Source organism: Leguminivora glycinivorella, chromosome 22 (assembly GCF_023078275.1).
Source record: "Leguminivora glycinivorella isolate SPB_JAAS2020 chromosome 22, LegGlyc_1.1, whole genome shotgun sequence".
NCBI classification, from domain to species: Eukaryota; Metazoa; Arthropoda; class Insecta; order Lepidoptera; family Tortricidae; genus Leguminivora; species Leguminivora glycinivorella.
This window is the reverse complement of record NC_062992.1, coordinates 5,839,468-5,865,982: the sequence shown is the minus strand read 5'-3', so window position 1 is coordinate 5,865,982 and position 26,515 is coordinate 5,839,468. Positions and strand designations below refer to the sequence as shown.

At 36.7% G+C, this 26,515-nt stretch overlaps 1 protein-coding gene across 2 annotated transcripts in view; it reads right to left on the bottom strand.

The window, feature by feature from the left end:
• Positions 1-26,515, bottom strand: part of LOC125237664 (transmembrane protein 165-like) — a 63,521-nt gene that overhangs the window by 11,367 nt on the left and 25,639 nt on the right. The window contains exons 1-2 of one of the 2 annotated variants that reach the window (XM_048144798.1): positions 20,372-20,640; positions 3,137-3,490 (exon numbers count right to left, since the gene is read on the bottom strand). In XM_048144798.1, coding sequence (XP_048000755.1) covers positions 3,137-3,490; positions 20,372-20,479 — 462 coding nt within the window. In that variant the 5' untranslated portion in view covers positions 20,480-20,640. Of the gene's footprint in view, positions 1-3,136; positions 3,491-20,371; positions 20,641-26,515 lie in introns of those variants that run through there. The other variant, XM_048144799.1, reaches the window with a different exon arrangement.

The following is a 26,515-nucleotide window of genomic DNA, read 5'->3' as shown; positions in this document are numbered from 1 at the left end:
TGCTAGGAGGGATCAAAGTGGCACTTTTCTGTTCAAGGACATTTATTTGCCGGTATAAAATATATTTCTTTGATAAACTTGTCGATTTGTTGAGTTATTATCTCATCATCCCCCTAGCGTTTTCCCGGCCTATGCCTCGGCTCAGGGAGAGCCTAGGGGTCCGTTTTGCTGAGTTATTATCTAATAGTATTAAATAAATCTGTTTCATCTCTATGTTCCTTCATTTTTCGGTCACACGGTAGCAAAATTATTTTCACCTTGGGCGTTAACACTTGAATCCCTCATTAAGCTCAGGATTCCATTTTAGAATCCTTCGCTACGCTCCGGATTCTATTATATAATCCTCCGCTACCTTTAGGATTCAATGTACACCCTCGCCGTAAATTTATCATTTTGCTCCCCTGAGACACAATCTATTATTTCGGTTGTATTTATCGAAATAAATATTGTTGCCGGGTTTACAGGTGGTTAAAGGTTTTCACGATTGTTGTATGGGAGCCCCCTTAAAAACATATTTTATTTTGTTTTTAGTATTTGTTGTTATAGCGGCAACAGAAATACATAATCTGTGAAAATATCAACTCTCTAGCTATCACGATTCTTGAGATAAAGCCTGGTGACAGATAGACAGGCAGACGGACGGCTAGACGGAAAGTCTTAGTAATAGGGTACCGTTTTTACCCATTGGGTACGAAACCATAAAAAAAGATTATATTTACAATGAAAACCTAGGTATACTGCCAATTTGGCAAACAAGTGAATTTGTTTATTATAATAGATGTCTTAAGTCAAACCTTGTATATAAAATGTAAAAAGTGTAAATAAACTTATTTTGTTATACGAGGTTTTTTATTACTCAACGTGCCTAATATTATTTATGCGACTCCATGCATCCGATATTCTGATGACTTGTAGTTTTGACATTGATTGTTTTTCTAATGACGTTTCAGTAGTTGCCAGTATCGCGGTGATCGGACGAAAACGGTTTATATGTTACTTATTTGAAAACTCGTATCGAACGGTTCACGAATTTGATTCTTACGGCTTACATAACAAATTCGGTTTTCAAAAAACAGATATATTTTGATTTTAGGTTTAAGTTAGCGTTATTTGCACCTATCTGAATAAAATTGGAATGTCATTTGAGGCCATTTTTTTCGACTTTTTTGTTCGGGACTGTGTGTCTATAGATATTTAGTTTAAGGCACACGAGCGTCGTGTGAGCGTCGTCTAAAAGAGCCTCGTAAAACAGTTCGATCTAGTCAAGAACAGTTTAGTAAGCATTAGCTAAAGTGGAAGTCCTTATTGTTATCTGAAAGAATATAATTACGTCCTGATGAGGACCTAAAAAATATAATCATTTTGCCCTTCGGTTGGCAAAAAAGGTTGCCATTTAAAATAAAATAACTATCATATTAATAATAATATTTAGGCTAGCGATACACATTACACACGCCTATAGGTTGCACAACTGGCATGCCAGCCACGTAAAATACTTGCATGCCATTTAATTTTGCCACTTTTGCCAGTTACTTTTTACGTGGCTGGCATGCCAACTGGCATGCCAGCCACGTAAAAAGCGAACCACCTGTGGCTTGCACAACTGTGCAAGCCACAGGTGGTTCGCGGGTCTCATCTAGAGAGTTACCTGTTACCTAGGTACTACTTATGATCATATCTAATCTGTTTTTATGTTAAGACCGCGCATGTATAAATTTATCTTAGATTTAAACATAAGATATAAACAAATCACGATAAGCTCCTTGCATTGTTCCGAATGATAAAAAGATTACAAATTAATCTTTTAAATCAATCTTGAAGCCCTTTAAATCTAATCTATGTTTTAATCTTGACACTTCTGCTAAACCTTTGCTGAAATTTTAATAGTATCCGGAAAAACCGTGATAAATTTGCGATAATATCCGTGGCCAACATCATCTTGTTAATTAAGTAGAATGCTTTTAAAATGAATCACTATTAAAAAACGATAAAAACGCGAAGGAGTAAGAAACAATCCGTATAAATATTCTTTCATTAAAATCCTATTTTGTAGTTTTAAAAATAAGTAATGTAGACTGGGCCATATTTTAGAAACATGTTAGTTTTGTTCCTACTAGGTTTCGTAGTTTCTTTAGAGTACATACATGGTTCAAACCTTAGAGTCTGCAAAGTAGGAATAAATATGACTTACACCTTCATACATTCGCTATCGTCTAAAACCATTTACATCTGATTGAAATGTACCGACTTGTATGAATATTTTTTATATAAAGTACTTAGGTATCGTAACAGGTCAGTCATAAATCTACAAGTATCACCTAACAAAATATTACAGTAAAATAAAAGCACGATCTAGTTCATGATTCATGAAATAGCAGCCATAACCCTAGAAACCTAAATGGTCGCGCACCGTGCGGTTTCAGAGGAATTTCCTCCCACGAACGCTCCGGCTGTGGAATGAGCTCCCTGTCGAGGTATTCCCGATGAACTACAGTATGGGGTTCTTCAAAAAAGGAGTGTACAAGTTTCTAATGGGTCGGCAACGCGCACGTGACACCCCTTGAGTTGCGGGCGTCCATAGGTTACGGTGACCGCTTTCCATCAGGCGGGCCGTATACCTGTTTGCCACCGACGTGGTATAAAAAAAAAAAAAACCCAAGCATTTATGACATGTTCAAGTAAAAAGTACCACATTGTCGCTTACCACGTAATTTGCTTGTATCTAAATACATTTAGTGTAATGGCTGCCGCTCACCGCTGTCGCGCTTAGACCAATGTCGTGGCCGGGCCGTTAGAGTAAGGTCCTCGTGCACGCTCATATTGGATGGGCAGCGGGGCGGGGCGTGCGGCGGACATGTCAAACAATTGAAGTTCAATACAAGTGTCCTGACTCGACGCTGCATATATGGTGGACGCACGCTCGCAAGCCCCGCCGAACCAAACGATCCGAGCCTCCACTCAGGCCTTAGTGCGTTTTCCACATTATCCGATCCAATATCAGATGTAGGATAGATATCCCATACATTCAAGCCGCCATCTTTGATTTTTGGCTTTGAAATCCTTCCGACATCTACACTAAGAGACTATATTTCGCTTAAAAACGGCACATCTAGCGAGTCATATAAAAAATACAAACCTGATCCTCCCTCCTCTTCAATTCACTCTGCACCTCCTCTAACTCCTCCTGCCCTTCATTCGGGTCCATTTTCCACCCGTCTCTCAGCATCTTCAGCCCAAAGATCGCGAACAGCGCCGCACTGATGTAATACGTGTATATCCTTGGTATGTACGTCGCGATCCATCCGAAGGCCGCGGAGAGTATGGTCATGAAGACGAGAGCTGATATCGCGCCGGCGAAGACGATGATGCGTGGGTGCTTCATGGCCATTATGGCGGCGATGAAGAAGGTTTTGTCGCCAAGCTCGGAGACTATGACCACTGACAGGGAGGCTAGAAAGCCTTGCCAGAAGCTCCCGGTGGTGGCCGCGCGCTGGAAGAAAAAAAGTCTGTGATGTAATTTCTTTATTTAGTCAGAAACTTAGAACTTGGCAAAAAGGGTTGAAAAAAATTGGAGACATAGAAGTTTCGTCCTGTTGTTTTTAATTTCTAAGTATTTTTTACCAAACTTTAATGTCCTTGCCGACACAGAATGTTTGCTTAAGGTCAAATGGGTATTGTAATCATGATTAAAATTGATATCTAAGGATCCGAAAGCTAGCTTAACATAATCGAAGTTGTTCAAAAGTCCGCCATTTTGAATGTATTTATTTATGGTATGTTCATATTGAAATCCTCTGAACAGACCGAAGAAACCTTGTCAGTAGTGTCATTGTAATTTAGGATGTTTTTTTCTTCATCAAGTGGTTTGACAAGCTAAGGAAAATATAAGTAACCTTCAAATCAAGAGTGAACAGGCATCTTCTGGGCAAGCTCACTCCATCGTAGGCCACGTCTTTGCCTTTGGCTAGTCTGTGGCCAAGAGTAAGCCCATTTATAATTAAAAAAAAAATGTATTTCCCAAGACAATTACATTGCACAAATGATAATTAAGGTTTTAAAACGATATGCGGAGAAACTTTAACCTTTGATCCAGCAAAAATGTCGGTTTCCGGAACGGAAACAATTAAAACACTTAGTAAATAGGTAGGTATGAGTAAAACAGCCTTATTTTATGCACGTGCGAGGTGACATTTCAATGTCACTTAATTCGTTAATTAAACCAAGAGACAAGATAATATTACTATTTACATACCTACTAAAGTGAAATCTTCACTAATATGGGTCGTTTCGAATAAGATAATATAAACAAAGAAAGTCATAAAAGAGAACAGATAAAAACATTTAAGGTCAGAGCGGGTAAGACCGGCATACTTTATTTGAAATAAAGTTTGAGTGGATAAAACTAGACTATTAAAGTAGTCTGGACTGATTCACATGGTCCTATGGGCTAGCAAATTTTATATTCTTCACAGCTTTTATAATACTTTGTTGAATTAAAGGAAACTTATGTGATAAAAATCACTTTGTTTAAGGCTCGCCGGGTTGACCGTCCCGCGCGCTGAGTAAGAAAAGACCGTCTAAAGCTCGTTGTCGCGTAATTTCATATGGAAATAAGTATCAAAATAATGTTCATTGTGATATTCTATAATAACAGGGAGTAAATGTGATAGATACTAAAACAAATAACGTTGATATCCTCAACATATCAGCATTTTTCTATTTATAAGGCAAGACCGTCATATGTCCCGTAAATGAGGTTGATAACCTTTTTTTTTTAGGTGCAGACAAAAGCAAAGCCGAAACTTATAATTAAAATTAACCTACAACACCCGTTTAAACTAGATTTATTTCCCATAAAGCCTAAAAAAGGTACCTTACTCCTATATGCCGGTCTTTCCGACTAGGCAGAATTTCGAAGTTACATATATTTCAGAAGCAGAACATAAAACAATAAATTGAACCCGTTTTACGAGCATTCATTGTACTACTTATACGGGAAGAACGATTATTAAATTACTACGTCACATACATAACGCACAAATATTCCAACTGCTTTTATTTTATTTTAATTTTTTGCGTAACCATGTTGATGAACTCGATGGTCGAGTTCGAAACACGAATCAAGTTTTTTGTTAACTAGTGTTCGTCCTAGGGATATCTATTGAAGATTAAGGATGAAAAACTGGTATACCTTCGGGGGTGTAAGAAGTGATAGATATATAAATACAAGTTATATTCAGTAGACGGTCTTCCCGACACTGACCTTAGTATTGTTATAATAGACTCGAGCACTGAGGGTTCGATAATGAAAATAGGAAAGGTTTTTAGTATTTTATACGGTGGTTGGTTGAAAAGATGGATGGAATGTATGAACAATGATATGAGAGTGAATGGTATTAGTATGAAGATGATCTGCTGCGCCGACCCCAAATAATGGGAAAAGGGCAAGGGAATGATGAGATAATAATATGGTGGTATGGTACTAAGATACAGTAACTTGAACTATTGAAAATAACCCATCCTCTAAAATTTGCCATTCAGAAGATTTTTCCTTTTGAAAGAAAATTTAATTTACTTTTCCCCTTATTAGCTCCTGTTCTATCCTTTAATGTCAGCGGGTAAAAACGCATTTTATCCGCTAGTGGATTGAGTAATTTGAGCTTGAATGTAGTCAAATTTTCAGCATTAAAATTGATAAAAGTGGGTGAATCTAGATGATTTACCACCTGTGGAACTAGGTACTGGAAGCAGTGATAAACGCGTTTTTTACGTTTTACTTTCCTCGCTATATTGAGGGGATAATTTTATTTTTTTCCTTTCTTACGCCCATTGAATCCTTTTGAACTATATACCTACTGTTCTTACTTACTATTTTATATAGTTTATTTGTATATATGTTGCTGCCTTTTCCTGCCATAAGACTTAATAAATAAATTCAAACGCCTAACATGTTTCATACTTGCGGAACCCTAAAAAGAGATGCTTCCAGATATCTTATCGGCGATAGATGGCACAATCTATGTGTCAATGACATACATCTAAATTTACGCCGTATCTAAGTACATTTAATATTTACTTTTTTTTTTTACATGAACATATTTACATAATCATATAAGAAACTAAAACTAAACTTAATAGCTAGCTAATGTCTAAAATAGGCCCTTGAGGCATTGTACCAAGGATACTGGCGACATTTCCTCGCTGTATCGCAATGCTGATACGTTGTGCGAGGAAGTCGCCAGCTCTTCGGTCACCAGTTACCTCAAATAATAATATTTACTTACATTTATTAACTTACAATATTACTATTATTAATTCTGTGCATTCATAAACGTAAACATTCACTAAAGTTTACAAGCCGATAATAGTTATTTGTTATACAAGAGTGCAAAGTTGTATTTTAACGCCGAGTGTGGAATTGAAAAACGAGCAAGCGAAAGGATTCTATAGTTGAACCAGCGAAGCGAGTGGTTCGAGATTAGAATCCTGAGCTTGCGAGTTTTTCAACACACGAGAAGTAAAATACATTTGCACTCGTGTGTAACACAAAACATTTTCCCTCACAATAGCGAGGAAAGTACAACGCAAAAAACGCGTTTATAACTGCTTCCAGTAGTTCCACAGGTGGTAGAGGAGGTAGATTAACACACTTTTATCAATTTTAAAGCAGAAAATTTGCCTCTATTCAAGGTCAAATTACTTTATCCACTAGTGGATAAAATGCTTTTTTACCCGCTGGTATTTTTTTTTTAATTTATTGAGAAACAAACAGTCTTATAAAACATGTATGTAAATATGCTAAAAGCTAGAATTTCTTATAGAATAGACCTATAGTTTCATATATGTAAATATACTTTTTTATAAACTTAATACTATGAATACTATGAATATTAGTTACATGACAACTGCAAAAAATCTAATACAAAAATAAGATAAGACCGAGAATAGCTGACCATAAACTTTAAAAACTTTAAAATCTAACTCAGTAAAGAAGAAACACTTTTCTTAAATATTTCTAACGAACTGCCAAAAATATCAGTGTTCATACAGTTTTCATTGTACGACCTGCATGCGCGTTTGATATATGATTGCTGTGCATACTTGGTACGACATCTTCCAACACTGAACAGCATTTTGCTCCGACAACCACGTTCTGTTCTACGAGGCACTCGAAACCCTATATTATGTAGAATTTCAGGGGCATCTACATGATTGTTGACGATTTTGTATAAAAACACCAAATCATTGCATGATCGCCTTAATGATAGCGGCTGAAGTTTATGTCTTGAAATTAAAATTAAAGGACAAAACAAAACACGTGTTTCCGAGCTAGTAAGGGGAAAAGTCGTTTGTCCCTTTCCGACGTATTGGTGTGATAGAAAGGGACAAACGAACATTATCGGCTTGATAACTTTAGTGAACGTTTATGAATAAGGGGGTTAGAATTTACTAACATTTGACGACCGGTCTGGCTCAGTCGGCAGACCCTGCCTGCTGAGCCGCGGTCCTGGGTTCGAATCCCGGTAAGGGCATTTATTTGTGTGATGAGCACAGATATTTGTTCCTGAGTCATGGATGTTTTCTATGTATATAAGTATGTATTTATCTATTTAAGTATGTATATCGTCGCTTAGTTTGGGGCTAAGTTGATCTGTGTAAGGTGTCCCCAATATTTATTTATTTATTTATTAAAATATGTTAGTACCCACCAAAGAGGAAGTTACATAATATTGTATCACGATTTAAACATACCATGTTTATTTAGCAACATAATATTTGCATGCATGGTTATACAAACTATTAACAAACAAATCACTATTATAATAGATCTAATCAAATATTTATCATGCACCTAGACATTGCCAATAAGGTCAATGAACCTTTGCACTGATCACAGATTACGTAAGACTAAAATAGATATGTTACTTTGATGCTGGCAGCTGGTACTTATTCTATATTTGCCAAATATCTGTGTTGCAACTCTTTTTTTGGCATACAAAACCAAAAGGCACACATTAGTAATAGTATTTGACAAATGTCCATGTGAAGTGTCAACATAATACTAAAGCAGATATTCTATATTGTTTTGCCCTTACTGGCAATGTGGCAAATAACGTAAACTGAAATGAAATGAACCTCAAATACATGGGTTCCGTTTCGAAAAACATTAGCTAAGTTCTATTTTTTCTACAAAGCAGTACTGGTACTACATCGTATGCTTCCGTTTAAAAAAAAAACGCTATTTTCATTATACAATAAATGTTATAAAACGATTTATTCCTTTTTAAGAGGGGTATAAGCATGGTCACGGCCGTCCCTATCGCACTATTTGTAAGTGCGATTGGGACGGCCTTATCATTTATCGCGCGACCATGCTTGCCTGCCGGATACGTATAGCCAAATTGCCAATCGTTTGCGCTTCGCTACAGCGAAAACGTAAGAACCTATAGTGATAGGTACTTACGTTTCCGCTGTGGAAGTAATAAATATTATGCAGAAGAGTGATAAAGAGACAGATTAAAGCCGTATTTATTGGATAAACATTCAGTAAACATTATTTGCTGCGCAGTATAGGTTACATCAATAATATGTAGTACAAAATATTGACATAAAGCCATTTTTGAAAATCATACCAAATGTGAATAAAATTGATTTCAATAAGTTGCGCGAAACATGTAACGCCGTGGCTTGCGTGGGCGACGGTCGCGCGATGGTCGCGCGACGGCGATGCGACGCATACGAAATCAAACCTTATCGATATGGAAGTATGAGACGCGACGGCGACGGTCGCGCGACCGTCGCCCACGCAAGACACGGCGTAACAGAATCCGGATCACATTATTTTTTATTTAATTTTTAACCCCCCGACGCAAAAACGACGGGGAGGTATAAGTTTGACGTGTCTGCATGTCTGCGTGAGTGTCTGTCTGTGGCATCACAGCTTCCGAACGTATGAACTCATTTAGATTTTTTTTAACTTAATTAATCGGGAGTGTTCTTAACCATGTTTGATGGAAATCGGTCCACTATGTCGCGGGTTTTTTTCAAAATTTACATTTTGTTTCGTGGTTTGAGGAACAAAAAGCTTACAATTATTTGCCAAATTTCGTCCAAGAACGGCGTATCTGTTGAGAATATTTTGTATATAGTCTGTGGCCCGGCGCCAAGTTAAGGGCCTGCGATTGGGCAATAGCGAAGTAGTTAACGAGAAATCAACCAACCAGGGTTTGCCCTTTGGCGATAAAGTTATTTGGTACAATCAGTGTAAATTGTGAACTTTTTTTAGTACCGATGGTGCTTCTTTTACGCACTAGTGCCAGGAGTGGTTCATTTCACAGTGGATCACTGTGTTGATTTAAAACACTCCCTTCGGTCGTGTTTTATTTTTTATCGTCACTCGTTTCGAACTTCCTCTTTTCGCACTTGTATCGTAATGTACTATTGTTTACCTACTAGCTAGCATTTTGAGACCCATCAATTATGTTTTTGAACCCTTAAAGTTCGAAATAGGTAAGATAAAGCATTGACCCCCAATATATCTCAAAAACCTATCTTGTATCAAAAATCTTTATAGAATAAAACTTGTAGCAAATTTGATTAGCTTTTATTGTTTCATAATCATCACATCACTGGGATTCATAGTTTTCGAGATAATATATGTAAAAATCTGAAGAAACACAGGAGCGAATAAGCTAAAATGGAAAGGAGCCCCCCCCCCCCCCCCTTTTAATTGGGGAATTTTAGTTAAATGTATTAGTGTTATAAACTAAATTTTTCGAAAAAAAAACAGTTTTAAGATATTGCGAGAAAATCTTTAAAATCGAGATTTCGCACTCGACTCTTTCCTCTTTCAAAACTTAATCAATCGTAACTAAATTTGAAAATCTGAATAACAATGAAATAATCTGTGTCGGACCGTTTAGTTTTTTTGGCTAATTGTTATCAATTTTAAATACCACACCTTTTTATGCGTCACAATCAATAAGGCCGTTTTTTCGGAAATTTTTGATAGGCTCTAGCGTCATTAAAAATAAGAATATCAATAAAAACAAAACGGCGACAAAAAATAATAATAATCTGTGTTGAAAAAATCATAGCTCTATCTTCAAAAACCAGGGAGGAAATAGTCGAGAGCGTTTGTATGGAGAATTGACCCCTCCTGTATCGTCAGCCCAAACAAAGTTGCGACGTCAAAAATTGTGTCCCTCACATTTCCTTCTACACCTTTCTACTGCTTGGCCTATAACTTATTAATACTGTATTGTGTTGTGTACTGTAGGTATAAACTGCATAATAAAGTGAAGTACAGCGGAGCAAATATTTACTACAGCGAGATTATTCATAAGCGTGTGTAGAGGTTCTGCCAAGGTCACTGCGTTATTTATTTACAACTTTTTCCTTTATTTACTTTTCGTGTTTTTCTAGCAACGAATTTTTTATAATGCATATCACGCAACGTCTAGCACTACTTGTGTCCTTGAGTCCATACATCTAGCGCGACTTCAGCCTGAGATACAGATGTCTGTAGATTGTACAACTGGCATGCCAGCCTCAATCAAAATACTTTGTACGTAGCTGGCGTGACCGTTAATGCAATCTACAAGTACTTTGGTATATGGATATGGACTCACACGCAAGAGCGCCAATTCTTTAAAAAAATATGCTAAATTGCACTAAACCGCCTGCGAGTTTGCACGTCGAACTTTTTCGAGTTTTTGGCATTTTAAGATAACACAGGAGGAGCTTATGAAGGGAAACCTTCCACTCTCACTCAAGCGAAAACTCGTCGACATGTGTATTCTGCCTGTCCCAACCTACGGCGCCCAAACATGGTCACTCACAGAGATTCAGAAGTCCAAACTGAAGGTTTGCCAACGCGCTATGGAGCACAGCATTCTAGGTGTCAAAAGGACCGATCGGTTCCGAAACACTACGCTGCGCTCCAAAACTCGCATTGCTGATGTTGGCAAAAAAAACCGCCAAGCTTAAATGGGACTGGGCCGGCCACGTCTATCGCATGCATCCGGTAGGCTAACATAGCCACCAAGTGGATGCCGACGAAGAAGCGTGGGCCGGGCAGGCCCAGGCAAAGATGGCGAAACGATCTCCCCTGGGCAAAGGCCTCTCCCCTGGCTCTCCATGACTCCCGATTCTCCGTTTCCTCCGGCCAGTTCTTCAAAAAGGCGTCGAGCCAGGGGAGAGGCCTTTGCCCAGCAGTTAAGTTTTTAAAATACTTCACTCGTTGTACGGAGAAGGTGAACAGTGCGGTATCCAAACGGTTGACTTGACTCAAACATTTTACAAATTTTCAGTGACTTTTACGCTATCCAGCAGTGTATTGTCAAACGGTTAAGTCTTGGTAGATGCTCTGTGTCAATTGTTTAAAGTTATTTCACTAGGAACGTGCTCTATCGAATTATTGAAACTATTGTTACGTCTCAAATATCTCAATATACAGGTTGAAATAAAAATGACCGTTCAAACTTTGCATAGTGACTTTTGAGGTCATAATGAACCACTTTTATTATGGGACCAATGCAGATATCGCAGAAAAAAATTTGACTGTTCCATAGAAATTAGCGGCATCATAAACCATAACAGTTCAATTGTATGAAATAGCCAATTTTTTTTGCGATTTCAGCATTGATCCCATAATAAATATTGTTCATTATGACCTCAAAAGTCACTATGCAAAGTCCAAACGATCCTTTTTATTTCACCGTGTATGTATGTATTACAAATGGAACTGTGACATAGTTGCCTTTATCTATATGACTTTTACAGTACATCTATATGACTTTTCTATTGGGTACATTTACTTCATGTTCCAAACTATGCTCCTGGCTGATTTTTTAACTGTTACTAAACAAAATAGATCACTAATGTGTACCCTTACCACTAGTCATCTTGCTCGTAGTGTTGGTCGTATCGTACGCAAAAATGTGCGAGCGAGAAGCAACGCAAAAATGTACAGTAAGAGATTTCTTACAATCTGATTTAAAACGTCACTATGACAAAGTTCTACAGTGGCCTAGGGTTCCAATTGGTTGACTGTACACGAACGTATGTATATCAATGTAAACGAACGAATATACATTTTCAGTACAGATGGTCGTTTTTTTACGCACTAGTTCGAGAAGTGGTTCATTATATGCCAGGTCGAAACTTCGGAGGCTCATCTGTACTGAAAAACGTCGTACGATACACGTGCGAAAAGGAAATTCGTAACTCGTGTCGATTTTTAAACACTCCCTTCGGTCATGTTTTAATTTATCGCCACTCGTTTCGAACTTCCTTTTTTACGCACTTGTATCGTAATGTACTATTGCACCCGTGTGTAACACAAAACCTTTCCCCTCACTATAGCGAGGAAAGTACAACGCAAAAACGCGTTTATCACTACTTCCAGTAGTTTCGCAGATGGTAAATTATCTTCACCACTTGACCCATTTTTATCAATTTTAAGGTAGAAAATATGATTAAGAAATGAAAAAAAATGTCACGTCATTGCCAAGCTCGTGGTAATCGTACTGAACAAGACATGATATAGCGTTTACTCTTGTAAATAAATATGTTGACTGCATTATACAGAGTTGCAAAATAAGTACAGATTGCAACGAACGATAGTAATTATCATTTGTCCAAGGAAAATATTTCATCATTTTTTTTTTCTTTCGTCATGATTTGCGTTATTGTGGTGAAATTTGAAGAAATTCGTTCTTTTTTATTTTTTGCCTCTCCTGGACAAAAATCCTAGATCCGCCACTTGGTGCTTATAAATATCCGAACAAGTGAAAACTTGACAATAAAGGCATGTTCAGATATTTGAGAGCGTCTCGGCCGCTCAGATAAATCTAAGTTAACAAATATGAGTCAAGTATACCGTGAAAGTGCCATCTGATAAATATAGAGTACCTTTCGAAATGGGCGATATTGACGTCATACATGTCAAATACAATCTCAATTGGATACAAGTACGTAAATTCAGATCATGATAATCAATACATCTGCATCTGTCTATTGTAGATTGTGTGACAGTGACAGGTATATTTATAACGTTTTTTAGGTTCCTTGTTGAGTCCTCGCGAGATTTATCTTACATTTACTAAAATATCTGGGCGACCGAGCTTCGCTCGGTTCTATTTTAATATATCACGTCTTTAGATAAAGTAAACTCTTATAAATACAAAAACAAAAAAAAAGACAAAAAACAAAAACTTAATTTCTGGCCGGGATTCGAAACCCTGACACCTACGATCTATCTGCGTACATTAGACCGACCTCGTACGACTGAGCTAAGCGGAATCGATGCGCGCGCGGCGAAATTAAGGACCATATTTTACGTTTACAAACGCGAAAGAAAAACTCATGAAAACTCGAAAATTCGCGTTTTCCGGGGTTTAAGGCTACGCTAGATCGATTTTTCACCCCCGAAAACCCCCACATAACAAATTTCAGCGAAATCGTTAGAGCGGTTTCCGAGATCGTCGGTATATATAAATAAATAAATAAATAAATAAATAAATAAATATACAAGAATTGCTCGTTTAAAAGTATAAGATACACGGTGTAGCATGAGGAAAGTCAGGAAACCGAATAATTTTCACAGCGTATTCTTGTCTCCTGATCTCATAAGAAAACTAAAATTTCATATTAACTTTTCTGGATTACGCCTATTTTAATAATTACTTATTATTTCTCAGTACAAAACGCTCTTTTGATAGCGATGATGCTATTATCGGGCATAATCTAACTATTCCCGTTGATAGATGTCAAAAAATTTGGCACATATTGCAAATAGCAAAAAGTAAGTTTCAAGAAAAAAAAATCATAAGTGCCAGTTTTACGAATAACATTTACTTTTTATGTGAAAATACATCCAAAAAACAAGAAAAAAAATTCACTAAAATTTTTTTTGCGAAATTATTCTCGACTTCATATAACATTTTATCTTTTTTTGGCCTCAGAAATGCGTTGTTAAAATCTTTGTTCCCCTCATGTTACACCGTGTATTAAATTTAATAACAAGATGTGTATCATAAATTCATAATAATGCTACTGTTAATTTTGATCGGGTGATACAATTTCTGTACCATTTTGTAAAGAAATTTGGCGGAAAATCATATTTTAAGTTTCGTGCTCTTTACTCTGGCCATCCCTATTTACCCCATTTTACGCTACGCGATACGTAAACAAAAACAAGGCGTCTATATTATTATGTTTTAGTATGTTTTGTAGACTAGCCTTTATCCTATCTGAGTGTACACACCGAATGCTAATGTGCGAAACGGGCACACAACCTTATGTGACTTAATTGCATCCTTGCAAACTACTACTTTACGCACTGTACTGTTATTAGAGTACATACGATTCATGAATCGGTTATTATTTTGCAGGCATTTTTATCTAAAACAAGGGTGTTTTTTGGTAAAATAAACGTTAGAGGAACTTTTTGACATGCCTCATGGATAAAATAAAATACTTAATGTCCGGAAACACATACATCCACAGTAAAAGTGTAGTTAATGGATATAACAGAAGGGTACTTATACTTCAAGTGCAATAAAGGTGTTTTAAGAGTTTTGAATGATTCACGGTTATTTTCATTAGACATATTGACCGGGATATAGACCGTGATTACCGTGATCATGATGCATGCAACTGCGTCGAAATATCGGGAGCTCGACAAAAATCAAAAAGGTAATCACGGTCTATATCCCGGTCAATATAAGTCTAAAGGTGTTTTAATACATATGGTATTTCTTTTTAGGGATCCGTACCTCAAAATAGAAAATCGGAACCCTTATGTCCGTCCCGAACCCGTATGCGTCTGTCTGTCCGTCTGGCACAGTTAATTTTCTCCAAAACTACTGAACCGATAACTTGAAAGGCACACATAGTAGTTAAATCTGTCATCAAAAGACGGACATGTAATTTAAATTAAGAAAATGAACTATAGGGGTCACTTTTGGGGGGTAAAAGTGAAAATTGAAAATCAAAGGTTTTTGATTGAACTATACTAAAATATTCTTTTAAATAATTTTTAGTCAGGTAATAGCGCAATATGTGTCAATATTCAAGTAATTTAAGAAAATAGGCAAAAAATGCCCCCGCCCCTCCCCCCACATCTCCGAAACTACTACGCGTAAAATAGAAGTAAAAAGCGTGAAGAACAAGGTAAGGTTAAGGTTAACGTATTATTAGGGTAAATTGCCAGTAGCTGGCCCACTTCCAATTACTGGCCAACTTGTACTAATAATGAACTCTGTATAGTGATAATCTGAATTAATTTTGGCATAACGTGGCCAGTAATAGAAATTTTATGTAAATAACCTAAGAACCTAACCACAAAATTAAAAATTTGAAAAAACACCTGACATAATGGACCGATTTTCATGAAACATGGCTGTTCTTAAGCCACTCCCGATTAACTCACATTCAAACAAAAACTAAATCGAAATCGGTTCATCCGTTCGGGAGCTACGATGCCACAGACAGACACACACAAGACAGACAAACAGACATACAGACAGACACGTCAAACTTATAACACCCCGTCGTTTCTGTGTCGCGGGTTAAAAATTAGATTATTTTTATATAAGTAAAGAGAATTCATTCCTAGTATAGTGTCCAGTTATACTTATTGTACACTAGCCAGTAACTGCCAATTTACCCTATAACATCTTGCTTTTTCTCTGTATGAAAAGGTCAAAATTTATTATAGTCTGCGAAACTGCAATTTTGGAAATTGCAAAAGCAATATGATGTGTCCTATAGGAACCAAAATGAAACATCTTATTTTCAAACCAAAAAAAAAAAAAATTGGCCGAAAGCACGAAAAAACGGCCACTTTCGGTCACGTAACTATATACGACGAAAAAATTCATCTGATAGGTACTCTAAGTATGATTTTTAGAGATTCCTGATTGATTAGTCATATTCCGAATATTTCAATCTGCAACTCTAAAAAGTCCCTTAAATTCTCATAGGAACCAAAATAAAAACATGTTATTTACCAACCAATCTATTTTAATTTCACATACGCCAGCGGAAGAGATGACGTCAAAGTTGCGATTGCCAATTTTTATTTTAGGTAATAACGTCAAAGTGCTAAAATTGTTGCCTCAAGGGCAGAAACGAATATAACTATCCTATCACATCCTCCTTGCGTTATCCCGGCATTTGCCACGGCTCATGGGAGCCTGGGGTCCGCTTTGACAACTAATCCCAAGATTTGGCGTAGGCACTAGGTTTACGAAAGCGACTGCCTTCTAACCCGAAGGCTAACTAGGCCTTATTGAAATTAGTCAGGTTTCCTGACGATATTTCCTACACCGAAAAGCGACTGGCAAATATCAAATGACATTCGCACATAAGTTCGAAAAACTCATTGGTGCGAGCCGGGGTTCGAACGCCGCACGCTCTTACCGCTAGGCCACCAGCGCTTCACATTCTATCCTATGTAACACTTTATGTTCTCGCGTTTTGTAACACATGTGACACCCCTTGAGTTACAGGCATCCATAGGTTACGATGACCGCTTTCCATCAGGCGGGCCGTATAATACCTGTTTGCCACCGACGTGGTATAAAAAAAACCCACATTTATTTTTACAAAATAACGTTATATTATCGCGTTCGACCCGTGTGTGTCTTTAAAAAAATTATCTTATGGTAGGCCGTTAGACTAGCCTAGACGAAACTTTGGAAAAAAAAAACCGAAGAGCTGGAGAGGTTCTGGCTACTCTCGCAAATTAATTATACATACTGTATGTCCTCAACCGCTTGCAACAAGTCACAATTCTCATTCGATTTTATAGTTTATAGACGGTCAATCAAATCTTGGCACTAAAAATGGCGCGAAATTCAAATTTTCTATGGGAATTGAACCTTTGCCCTAACATTTTCAATCAATTTTTATGTTTTATAGGTCGTTGATGATTCCACCAACGCAACGTCAAGGTTTCCAAATGCGTGCCTTTACTTTATGAAGAAAAATTGGCCGGTGGGCCTTACAGTTTTAAATTCTACGCCTTTTTTAGTGCCAAGATTTGGTTGACTGTAAAAAAGGTTGTAATCCGATTCTTTGTCCTTTTTTTTTGAAGGTCGAACGACGCTATTTTTTTTAATGCTGAATGACTTTGTTTAGACTGGCAAGGGTAAAGTGTAAAGTATACGGCCGTAATACCTAGGGTTGCAAAAAACTGTTTTTTTTGGCTTGAAAAAAAAAACATGACAAAAACCGTGAGAAAAACCAGTTTCTTTTCTGGAGCATGTTTTTTTTTCTAAAGTACTAAATCACAAAATTTGCAAAGCAGTTAATACATTTATACGGTTTTTTAGACCTAATGTTATCTATTAAACGAATTTAATCAAATAACTCTAATTTCTGGTCTTATAAAAATAACATTTACGAAATCTGTAGTTGGTAGTTATCACTAAATTACTGTTGGCAACACCACCGCCTCTCCCACGCTGCACGCCGCATCGGGGATTCCCCAATAAACGTTTGTATACTGAATGTTAATCGAATTAAAATGTACGTTATTCTTATTGAAACACGTTACAACTCACGAAAAACCGTTATTGTCGAATTATTTGTTCACCTGAAAAAAAACCATATCTAGAAAAAAAACCATATCTAGAAAAAAAAAATGGTGCTCGGTTTTTTTTTTTTTCATAATAAAATTCTGAAAAAAGCATTTGGTTTTTTTTTCTATTTGCAACCCTAGCCGTACCCCTCGCACCAACTTTAACCCTGAAAAACATTTCAGGGTTAAACTAAAACAACTGATTGATTAATTTATTTCCGACACGCACTCCCCTTAAACCTTCAGCAATAAAAAAGTGAGCTTTTGACTACTGCTTGACGCATAATTTATTACTTTCGAGCACGATGGTACCCATTCCATATTTCTGAACCTCTTTTTAGAGACTGAGTTTTTGACGGACGGAAAATGACATAGCGCCCCCAAATGGCTAACTTACTAGAACCAAAAATTGTATACGTTTTCCGTAACGTTTTAACTGTCGATTGACTTGTTCTAATACTTCAAAAAGTAGTAGCGACTTCTTGATAATTGAAAATATTAAAAACCGAGATAATACTCGCATGTAGGATTCGGATGTAAGTCTCAAGTAGGCAATTGTCTTTTTTTGAACTTTTCTTTTTAATTATTTGTCCTATTTCCCGATTTCCGAATATTAAGAGTGATTTAAAATTTGACCATGAATGATCCTGCAAAGGATTCATATAAAGGTGCAAGCACTAATTGCTCGCCCTTAGAGTTGGTCAAAAGGCGCCTAGCCTTATCAGAGATAACATACACTAGAGAAATTTCGTCGGGTACTACCACGGCGGGCGGGTGGTCTTAGTGGTAAAGACGTTAGCCGCGTAAGCTGAAGACCCGGGTTCGATTCCCGGCTCGGCCACCAGTGGGCCTTGTCGTTTTTTCTTTCGTGTGTGATATCTATTTCAATTTATAATGAATGATTTTTTTCATTTATGAAAATACAATAACTATGATGACAGAGCCGGTCTGATGCTGAAAACAGGAGATGGCAATTTAAACTCTACGATATAAAACAACACAATTTTATAAAACAATCGGATATGGAACCCTAAATATAAATCATAAAAATAATAGAAAGCGAATCGAAACCGCGTCAAATTAAGAAATCAATTTAAGCAACTCAGTGAAAAGTTATTTAATTAGGTACCTACTTTTCGGTTAGACGGACTTGGACATTTTTTTTGTTTTAAAGGTTTTGGCAGCATTATTATTGCTTGCAGCATACGCATCATCAGATCAGCATGTACAGTCAACCAATTGGTACCCTAGGCCACTGTAGAACTATGTCATAGTGACGCTATAAATCAGATTGTAAGATATCTCTTACTGCTTGTCATTTTGACAGGTAATATTGACAGGAAATTTTGACAGGTAATGTAGGTAATATTGAACATTATATGGAAAATTTAAGAAACCGTGAAATTTCGTCTGAGAAACTTTAAAGTTTTGGGAACCTTGTCATTTAATGGATCCACATTTTCAATTTTTTAAATTTAAGTTTCCTTAAGAATTCGTCCTACTTTTAGGAAAATCCGGAAGTTGCACATGTACAGCTGCCTTTTATTCAATGAAAAAAAAACATTGTTGCTTCTCTTCTCAATGAAAGGCAATATTAATCACTACAAGAAGTTTATCCGTTTTCTTATTTTTAACCGCCGACGCAATAATGACGGGGTGTTACAAGTTTGACGTGTCTGTCTGTCTGTGGCATCGTAGCTCCCGAACGGATGAACCGATATTGATTTAGTTTTTTGTTTTGTTTGAAAGCTGAATTACGGGTTGTTCTTAGCCATGTTTCATGAAAATCGGTCCACTATGTCGCGGTCGCGGGTTTTTTCATTTTTTTTTTGTGTGGTGACGGGTTAAGAATTTCACCACCCCCTTTCTCCCCGTGGGTGTCGTAGAAGGCGACTGTGGGATATAAGTTAAATTGTGGCGTAGGCGAGAGGCTGGCAACCTGTCACTGCAATGTCACAGTTTCGTTTTCTTTCAACCCCTTATTTGCCAAGAGTGCAGGCACTGAAACGAGTGGTTTCATGTGCTCTGCCTTCATGGGACACAGGCGTGATTGTTTGTTGTTGTTTGTTTAATTTTGTGGTTTAAGTTTTTCAAATAGAATAGCATTTTATTTGTAACAAAACTTATTTCAAATCGCGTCAAAAGTAGGATATAACGAATTATAACGATATAATCATACTTTTATGTGTTATTAACAATGAGTGTTTTTAAACACAGAAAGATAACAAGTCTTAACACTTATAACACGGTGATCTCATTATAATAATTAATTCTCGTGTTTAAAGAGTTTCAGGTTATAAAGCGGTGATAGTTTACACAGATAAGTGCAAGAACGATTACGATAGTCAGAAACTTCAAAATTTCTCGTTTCACCGAAAATCGTATTCGCGGAAACCAAATGTTGTTTATTTTATTCGAAAATGTAAACGTTAAGGATAGGTTATATTTATAACAATTTTTTTTGTAGAAAATTTTGGAATTAAAGTTAAATTTGAAAATGAAAGTTGAAAGTTTTTAACTGTTAATTAGATGCAATTTTGTAATAACAATTCTAATTGAGTTTTTAATGAAACTTTCATAAACTCTTACAAAAACTTTACTATAAGAAGTATTTATTATCCTACACACAAAACAATAAATAAACAAATTAAATATAAATATTATGGGGACACATTACGCAAATCAACCTAGCCCTAAACTAAGTATACCAATATTATGTCTAAGTCGATTTCACAGTCAATTTATTACGAAAAAATTCAATTAATTAATTTAAAAACACACCTGCAAAAATATATTCGTCAGCCATGTCGTAATATCAGGACTTTCCGTCACAGTATCAGGCGCCACTGTGGTACTGAACCAATCAAATTCCGTCGTGTTCGTTTCCATTTTCAAATCACTTCACTTATTCAACCGTCCGCACTGACAGTGAGAAAACAAAACACTGAAGCCGTCTATCATAACTTTATCATTATCATTATTATCACTTTTATCATTTTCAAGATCAGATAATATATATAATTGCGTTTAGTGCACGACTCGCGCGCGCGGCGTTTATGCGTGGACTGACACTATGTAGTTTGGAAGGAAAACTTGTGTTTAGCTATGTACAGGTGGAAAACGGTAATGAATAGTAGATTTTTATATGAGTACCGGTTTTGCAGTGTTTGCAGTTGTAAGATTTAATGACTGGCCTAGTGTATAATGTGTATATATTATCACTTATCAGGGTTGAGTTGGGTTTTCCAAGAACAGAATAGGGTCACGTTAGATGTTCTATAAATGGCAGTAAACCGTGCTTTATTTTATTCTAACAAATATGTATGATAGAAAGAGAGGTAAACCTTTATTTCAGCACGGGAAGCATGGTCGCGCGATAGACGATAAAATAGCAGGCCGTCCCTATCGCACTATTTGTAAGTGCGATAGGGGGCCTGATATTTTATCGTCTATCGCGCGACCATGCTTCCCGTGCAAGTGACAGGATCTCATAAAATGAAAACGCTAGCCAGACTGTTTAGCTTCTTCTGGAAGGTACTTAAGATATATATATATATATATATATATATATGTATATATTTTTAACCCCCGACGTAAAAACGAGCGGGGTGTTATAAGTTTGACGTGTCTGTCTGTGGCATCGTAGCTCCCGAACGGATTAACCGATTTAGATTTAGTTTTTTTTTTATTGAAAGCTGAATTAGTCGTGCTCTTAGCTCTTAGTCATGTTTGTTGGAACTCGGTCCACTATGTCGGGGGTTTGTTCAAAGTTTAATGTTTGCCCGTGTGGTGACGGGTTAAGAATTAGTAGAGGAGATATAGCCTTGGGGGTCATAATAATTACCACAGAGCCGAAGTTTGGTTTTTTTAGTTCTTTGTGTGTGTCTTTTTAACATACTAAAAATATAGTAAAATATATTTATGCAAAATGCGTTTTTTCGACCGCCAAAATTTGTATGAAAAATTACTATGAAAAAAAAATCCTAAAATTTAAAAATCGTCTCTGGTATCAACTTATGGGGAATTAGGCGCCAAAAATTTTTATACCGTTGATGTTTAGCAAAAATATAACAATTTTTCACTATTTTAGTAAAATAAAAAATTACAAAAATCATAAATTTGATGAAAGGAAGTAATTAAAACATACATTTCAGCAAAGTAATTTTTTTCATAGGTACCACACCATGGTAAATACGGGTACGATCCGCCTGGTGATAAGCAGTCACGGTATCCTATGACGCCTGCCACTCTAGAACCTCCACATGCGCGTTGCTGGCCCGTTAGGGTACCTTTCCACTAGAGATGCGCTACGTGATAGTGTTTGATATCCACCAATCATGTTCACTGTTCACAAAGCGTAGCGCTAGTGGGAACGGGTTCGACTAAGCTGATTGTGGATATCAAACGCATCCATAACACATCTCTGGTGGAAAGGCACCGCGGGAGAAAAATCCTCCTAAGCCTACATCGAAAACAGATGCCTTAATCTCGCTGTCCAAGGCTCTAAGTCACGCGGCCCCGGTAGCCCAAAGAAGCGCTGGCTGGACGTCGTGGGAGCGGACATACAAGAGAACAATCTCATGTCTAAGAATGCTGAAGACCGGGTAAAGTGGAGAAGACTGAGCAGGAAAGCGGACCCCGGCGCTAGGCCGGGAAAACGCTTGATTGAAGAAGAACCCGCAGTGTGCGACCATATACGGGTCCAGGGTGTGTGGATGCGCAGATTTATGACTAAGAAAACCAATGATTATTAGGTTTTGGTTTTCTCTCGTGTTCGATATAATGCTTTATCGATAGTTTTTGTTTGGGATGCGACAATTTATGTACTTACATTGAACAAGTTTATGGTACGAGTAAATACGGTTATCGCAATAGGAGGATTTTTCTCCCGCGGACGCTCCTTAGTCTGCGAGCTAGCTGAGGACTGTTAAGGGTGCCTTTCCACCAGATATGTATTATGGATGCGTCTGATATCCACAATCAGCTTAGTCGAACCCGTTCCCACTAGCGCTACACTTTGTGAACTGTGAACATGATTGGTGGATATGAAACACTATCACGTAGCGCATCTCTAGTGTAAAGGTACCCTAAAAGGCCAGCAACGCGCATGTGGCGGCTCTAGAGTGGCAGGCGTCATAGGCTACCGTGACTGCTTATCACCAGGCGGATCGTACCCGTATTTACCATGGTGTGGTACCTATGAAAAAAATTAAATTGCTGAAATTTATGTTTTATTTACTTCCTTTCATCAAATTTATGATTTTTATCATTTTTTATTTTACCGAAATACTGAAAAATATTTATATTTTTGCTAAACATCAACGCTATAAAAGTTTTTGCCGCTTAATTCCCCATGAGTTGATACCAGAGACGATTTTTAAATTTTAGGATTTTTTTCCATAGTAATTTTTCATACAACTTTTGGCGGTCGAAAAAACTCATTTTGCATAAATATATTTTACTATATTTTTAGTATGTCAAAAAGACACACACAATGAACTAAAAAAACCAAACTTCGGTTCTGTGGGAATTATTATGACCCCTCCCATACAAATTCTCATTCCACTCCTCTACTAAATTTCACCACCCCCTTTCTTCCCGTGGGTGTCGAAGGCGACTGTGGGATATGGGTTAAATTGTGGCGTAGGAGAGAGGCTGGCAACCTGTCACTGCAATGTCACAGTTTCGTTTTCTTTCAACCCCTTATTTGCCAAGAGTGGCACTGAAACCTGAGTAGTTTCATGTGCTCTGCCTACCCCTTCATGGGACACAGGCGTGATTGTATGTATGTATGTATGTTAAATTTTGTGGTTGAGTTATCATGTCTCTGCGTTGTTTTTCTTATTATGAAGCTAATAGGTGATTCACTCGGTTAACCACGGTCCTTTTGTTCTGCAGACGAGTCGGTTATTATCTCTCAGTCACACTAATTCATAAAGGTATTCATACCAGCATAGGAATTTACATCTACTTAGTCGGTCCTAAAGTTCTGTCACAAATGCTTTAACTGATAAAATTGTATATAAAGGTTTTTATTCAATAAAAAATACATGATATCAAAACCTGTTTTATACTTATTAAAATGTGATATAAACGATCGAAAATGTAGATCGTGATTTTTAAGAATCCTTGATTAAGGCCTGACTCGTAACGGATTTGTCAAATTCAAAACTGTTTTAACGGTACCAGAGCCGGCCGAATCAAAGTATGTTTTTCTATAATGTGTTTAAAATGTATTTAAAATTTATTATTTATTAGTAAATTCATCATTCTCCATTTCTCCTCGCTCATGTTGTAAGTTTTGTTGTATGCCCTCCATCGTACATCCGACAGTGTTTTTCGACACATTCTTAGTTTTTTTAGTCCTATCAAGGACTATCTTTTTTTAAATATTTTGGTGGCTTATGGTTGGTGTCATTTAAACGAATGAATTTCTTAGACACTCCATCCTATTCTGGTTAATAGGTGAATACTATGAGACTTCGTTAAATTAAGTTTTTTACCCGATTTGAAGAGCGTTGGCTTTAGCAGGCTGCTGGCTTCATAGCTGTGGTGGATGATATCCAGCTATTGTCAGAATAAAGTTGAAAGATCATATTATTAAATAAAATCTGCGAACAGCTTCGTTAAGCAGTTTTTGTTGTAGATTTTTTATCGAAAAGTGGTTACTTTGCTTTAAATGCTTAGTAACGGACACTGCATCGACTGAATTCCTAGTAAAGTGGATATTTGGAGACTCATCTACATTATCATTGTTTCATAGGAATCGTAAAGAAATTGCCTTTCAGATAAGGTATAATGTTGGTTGCCTGGTAGTGTTGAAAATGATTTAAATGCAAGTTTCGTCAACAGGAATCAAGTTTTTGACAGCAATTTGTCGCCGAATTATTTTCAGCGATCACTTTAATTTTATCTATCTAGTTAGTTGAGAATTGCTTTTAAACATGATTCTAACATAATAATTTTGTGAATCTGGCAATTTGAATGGTGTAATGTATATATAAAGTAAGCTAGAAATTATACAAGAAAAAGCACTCTGAATTTGACAAATCCGTTACGAATCAGGCCTTACTTTGAGTTTGTCGATAGACGTCAGCACGCGGAAAAATAGACTTCGCAAAAGGAAGAAAAAAACATTGTTACATTAGCCAAATAAAATAATAATTTTTATTTTAGTATGAGTTCTCTGAATTTGGGCATATTGAATTACTGGTATTTCATTTTCCTAGAAATCTTTAAGTCTGCTAGTAACCTTTAGAACTTGGGTACTTTTCAGTAAAACGCTTAGATTTCACAATCATCAACGGGAATGTGCAACAAAACGTTGTACAGTAGCAATATTGTCCATTTAATTCACAAAAATCATATACAGACTTAAAGATAAAAGACCCAGCGTTTATAATAAGTATCATTAAAGCATATTAAGCCAACCAAAAATAAAAATAAAATAAAAACGTCCGGAAGAGGTCGCGTGTTTCTTGACTTGTTTTTTTTACCAAATTTTCAGATGTTACAAGGAACCACGCGAAACTGCGACAGCAAAGTACTTTAAGTAATATTGCAATTTATTCAGTATGAAACGAGCTTTCAAACCATGCATATGCATAGTAAGAAATATCTGTCAATAAAGTTTTTATCACTTAAAACCTTTGTGACAGAACTTTAGAACTGACTAAGTATACCTAAGACGAACCATACATACAATACAATACAATACAATACTCTTTATTGCACACCTTGATAAAATACAACAATACAAAACAAGGAAGAAACACGAACAAAGGTAAACAACAGGCGGTCTTATCGCTAAAGAGCGATTTCTTCCAGACAACCTTAAGGTAGCGGAAATTGATAAATACATTACATACATACATTTTTGACTTCTAAACCAGTGACATGATCACTGAATCTGCGTAAGTTTTGAATCTAATACACAAGTAGGAAAAAGCGACTTATATTGACCGGGATATAGAACGTGATTACCTTTTTGATTTCTGTCGAACTCCCGATATTTCGACGCAGCTGCATGCATCATGATCACGGAAAACTGACGAAGGCGGGTGGATGTCAAAGTTGCGTAGACAGCGCGCGATCTACCCTCCTTCGAGAGCGTTTGTATGAAGTATTGACCCCTCCTGTATCGTCTTAAGTTGCTCGGGGTTCAGTTTCAATGGGGTAATTTTTGAGCACTACTCAGATTTTTGTTGTTAACTATTCAAGTCCGCTTTATCATACATATTGTTGTAGGTATAAATACTTATAAATACCGGCACGGCACATGTGTCTTACTAGGTTAAGAGACTAGTTAAGTGTAAGGCAAACATTTCTCTGATATCATATCATCATCGAAGGTCAAACGTCTCAAATGATATTTTCACACGAATAGAATACCTACATAGGGATAGAAATGTTTACACACACATACATAATAAACTCACGGCTGTATTCCCAAAAGGATTAGGCAGAGCGCATGAAACTGCTCAAGTAAGTAGCAATTAGGGGTTGAAAGGAAACGAAATTGTGATATTCACCCACCACAACACAATAGGCTAGTTTCCTACTAGTCAAATCAGCTTCTTTTTAAGAACTGTCAAAACGATTTGCTAATATGGAATTACTATTAAATACTGAGGAGTGACGTCAGTCACGGTCAATTCATTTACCTTTTATATCTTTCTCTTTGCCTTATTAAATATAAATTTAAACATAACTACTGTCCATATTTTTTTTTCTAATTAGGTGGTGCTTTATTTCGTGCACTGCATAAAATATTTTATTTTAAGTATATATAGGAAACTAGCCTATTGAATCTGTTACCGACTATAGTCGGCTTTTCCATGGGAGGAAATTTAAGGGGGTGGTGAAATTCTTAGCCCCTCACACGGGTAAGTAACATATACTTTCCCTACTAATGTTAAGTAATAT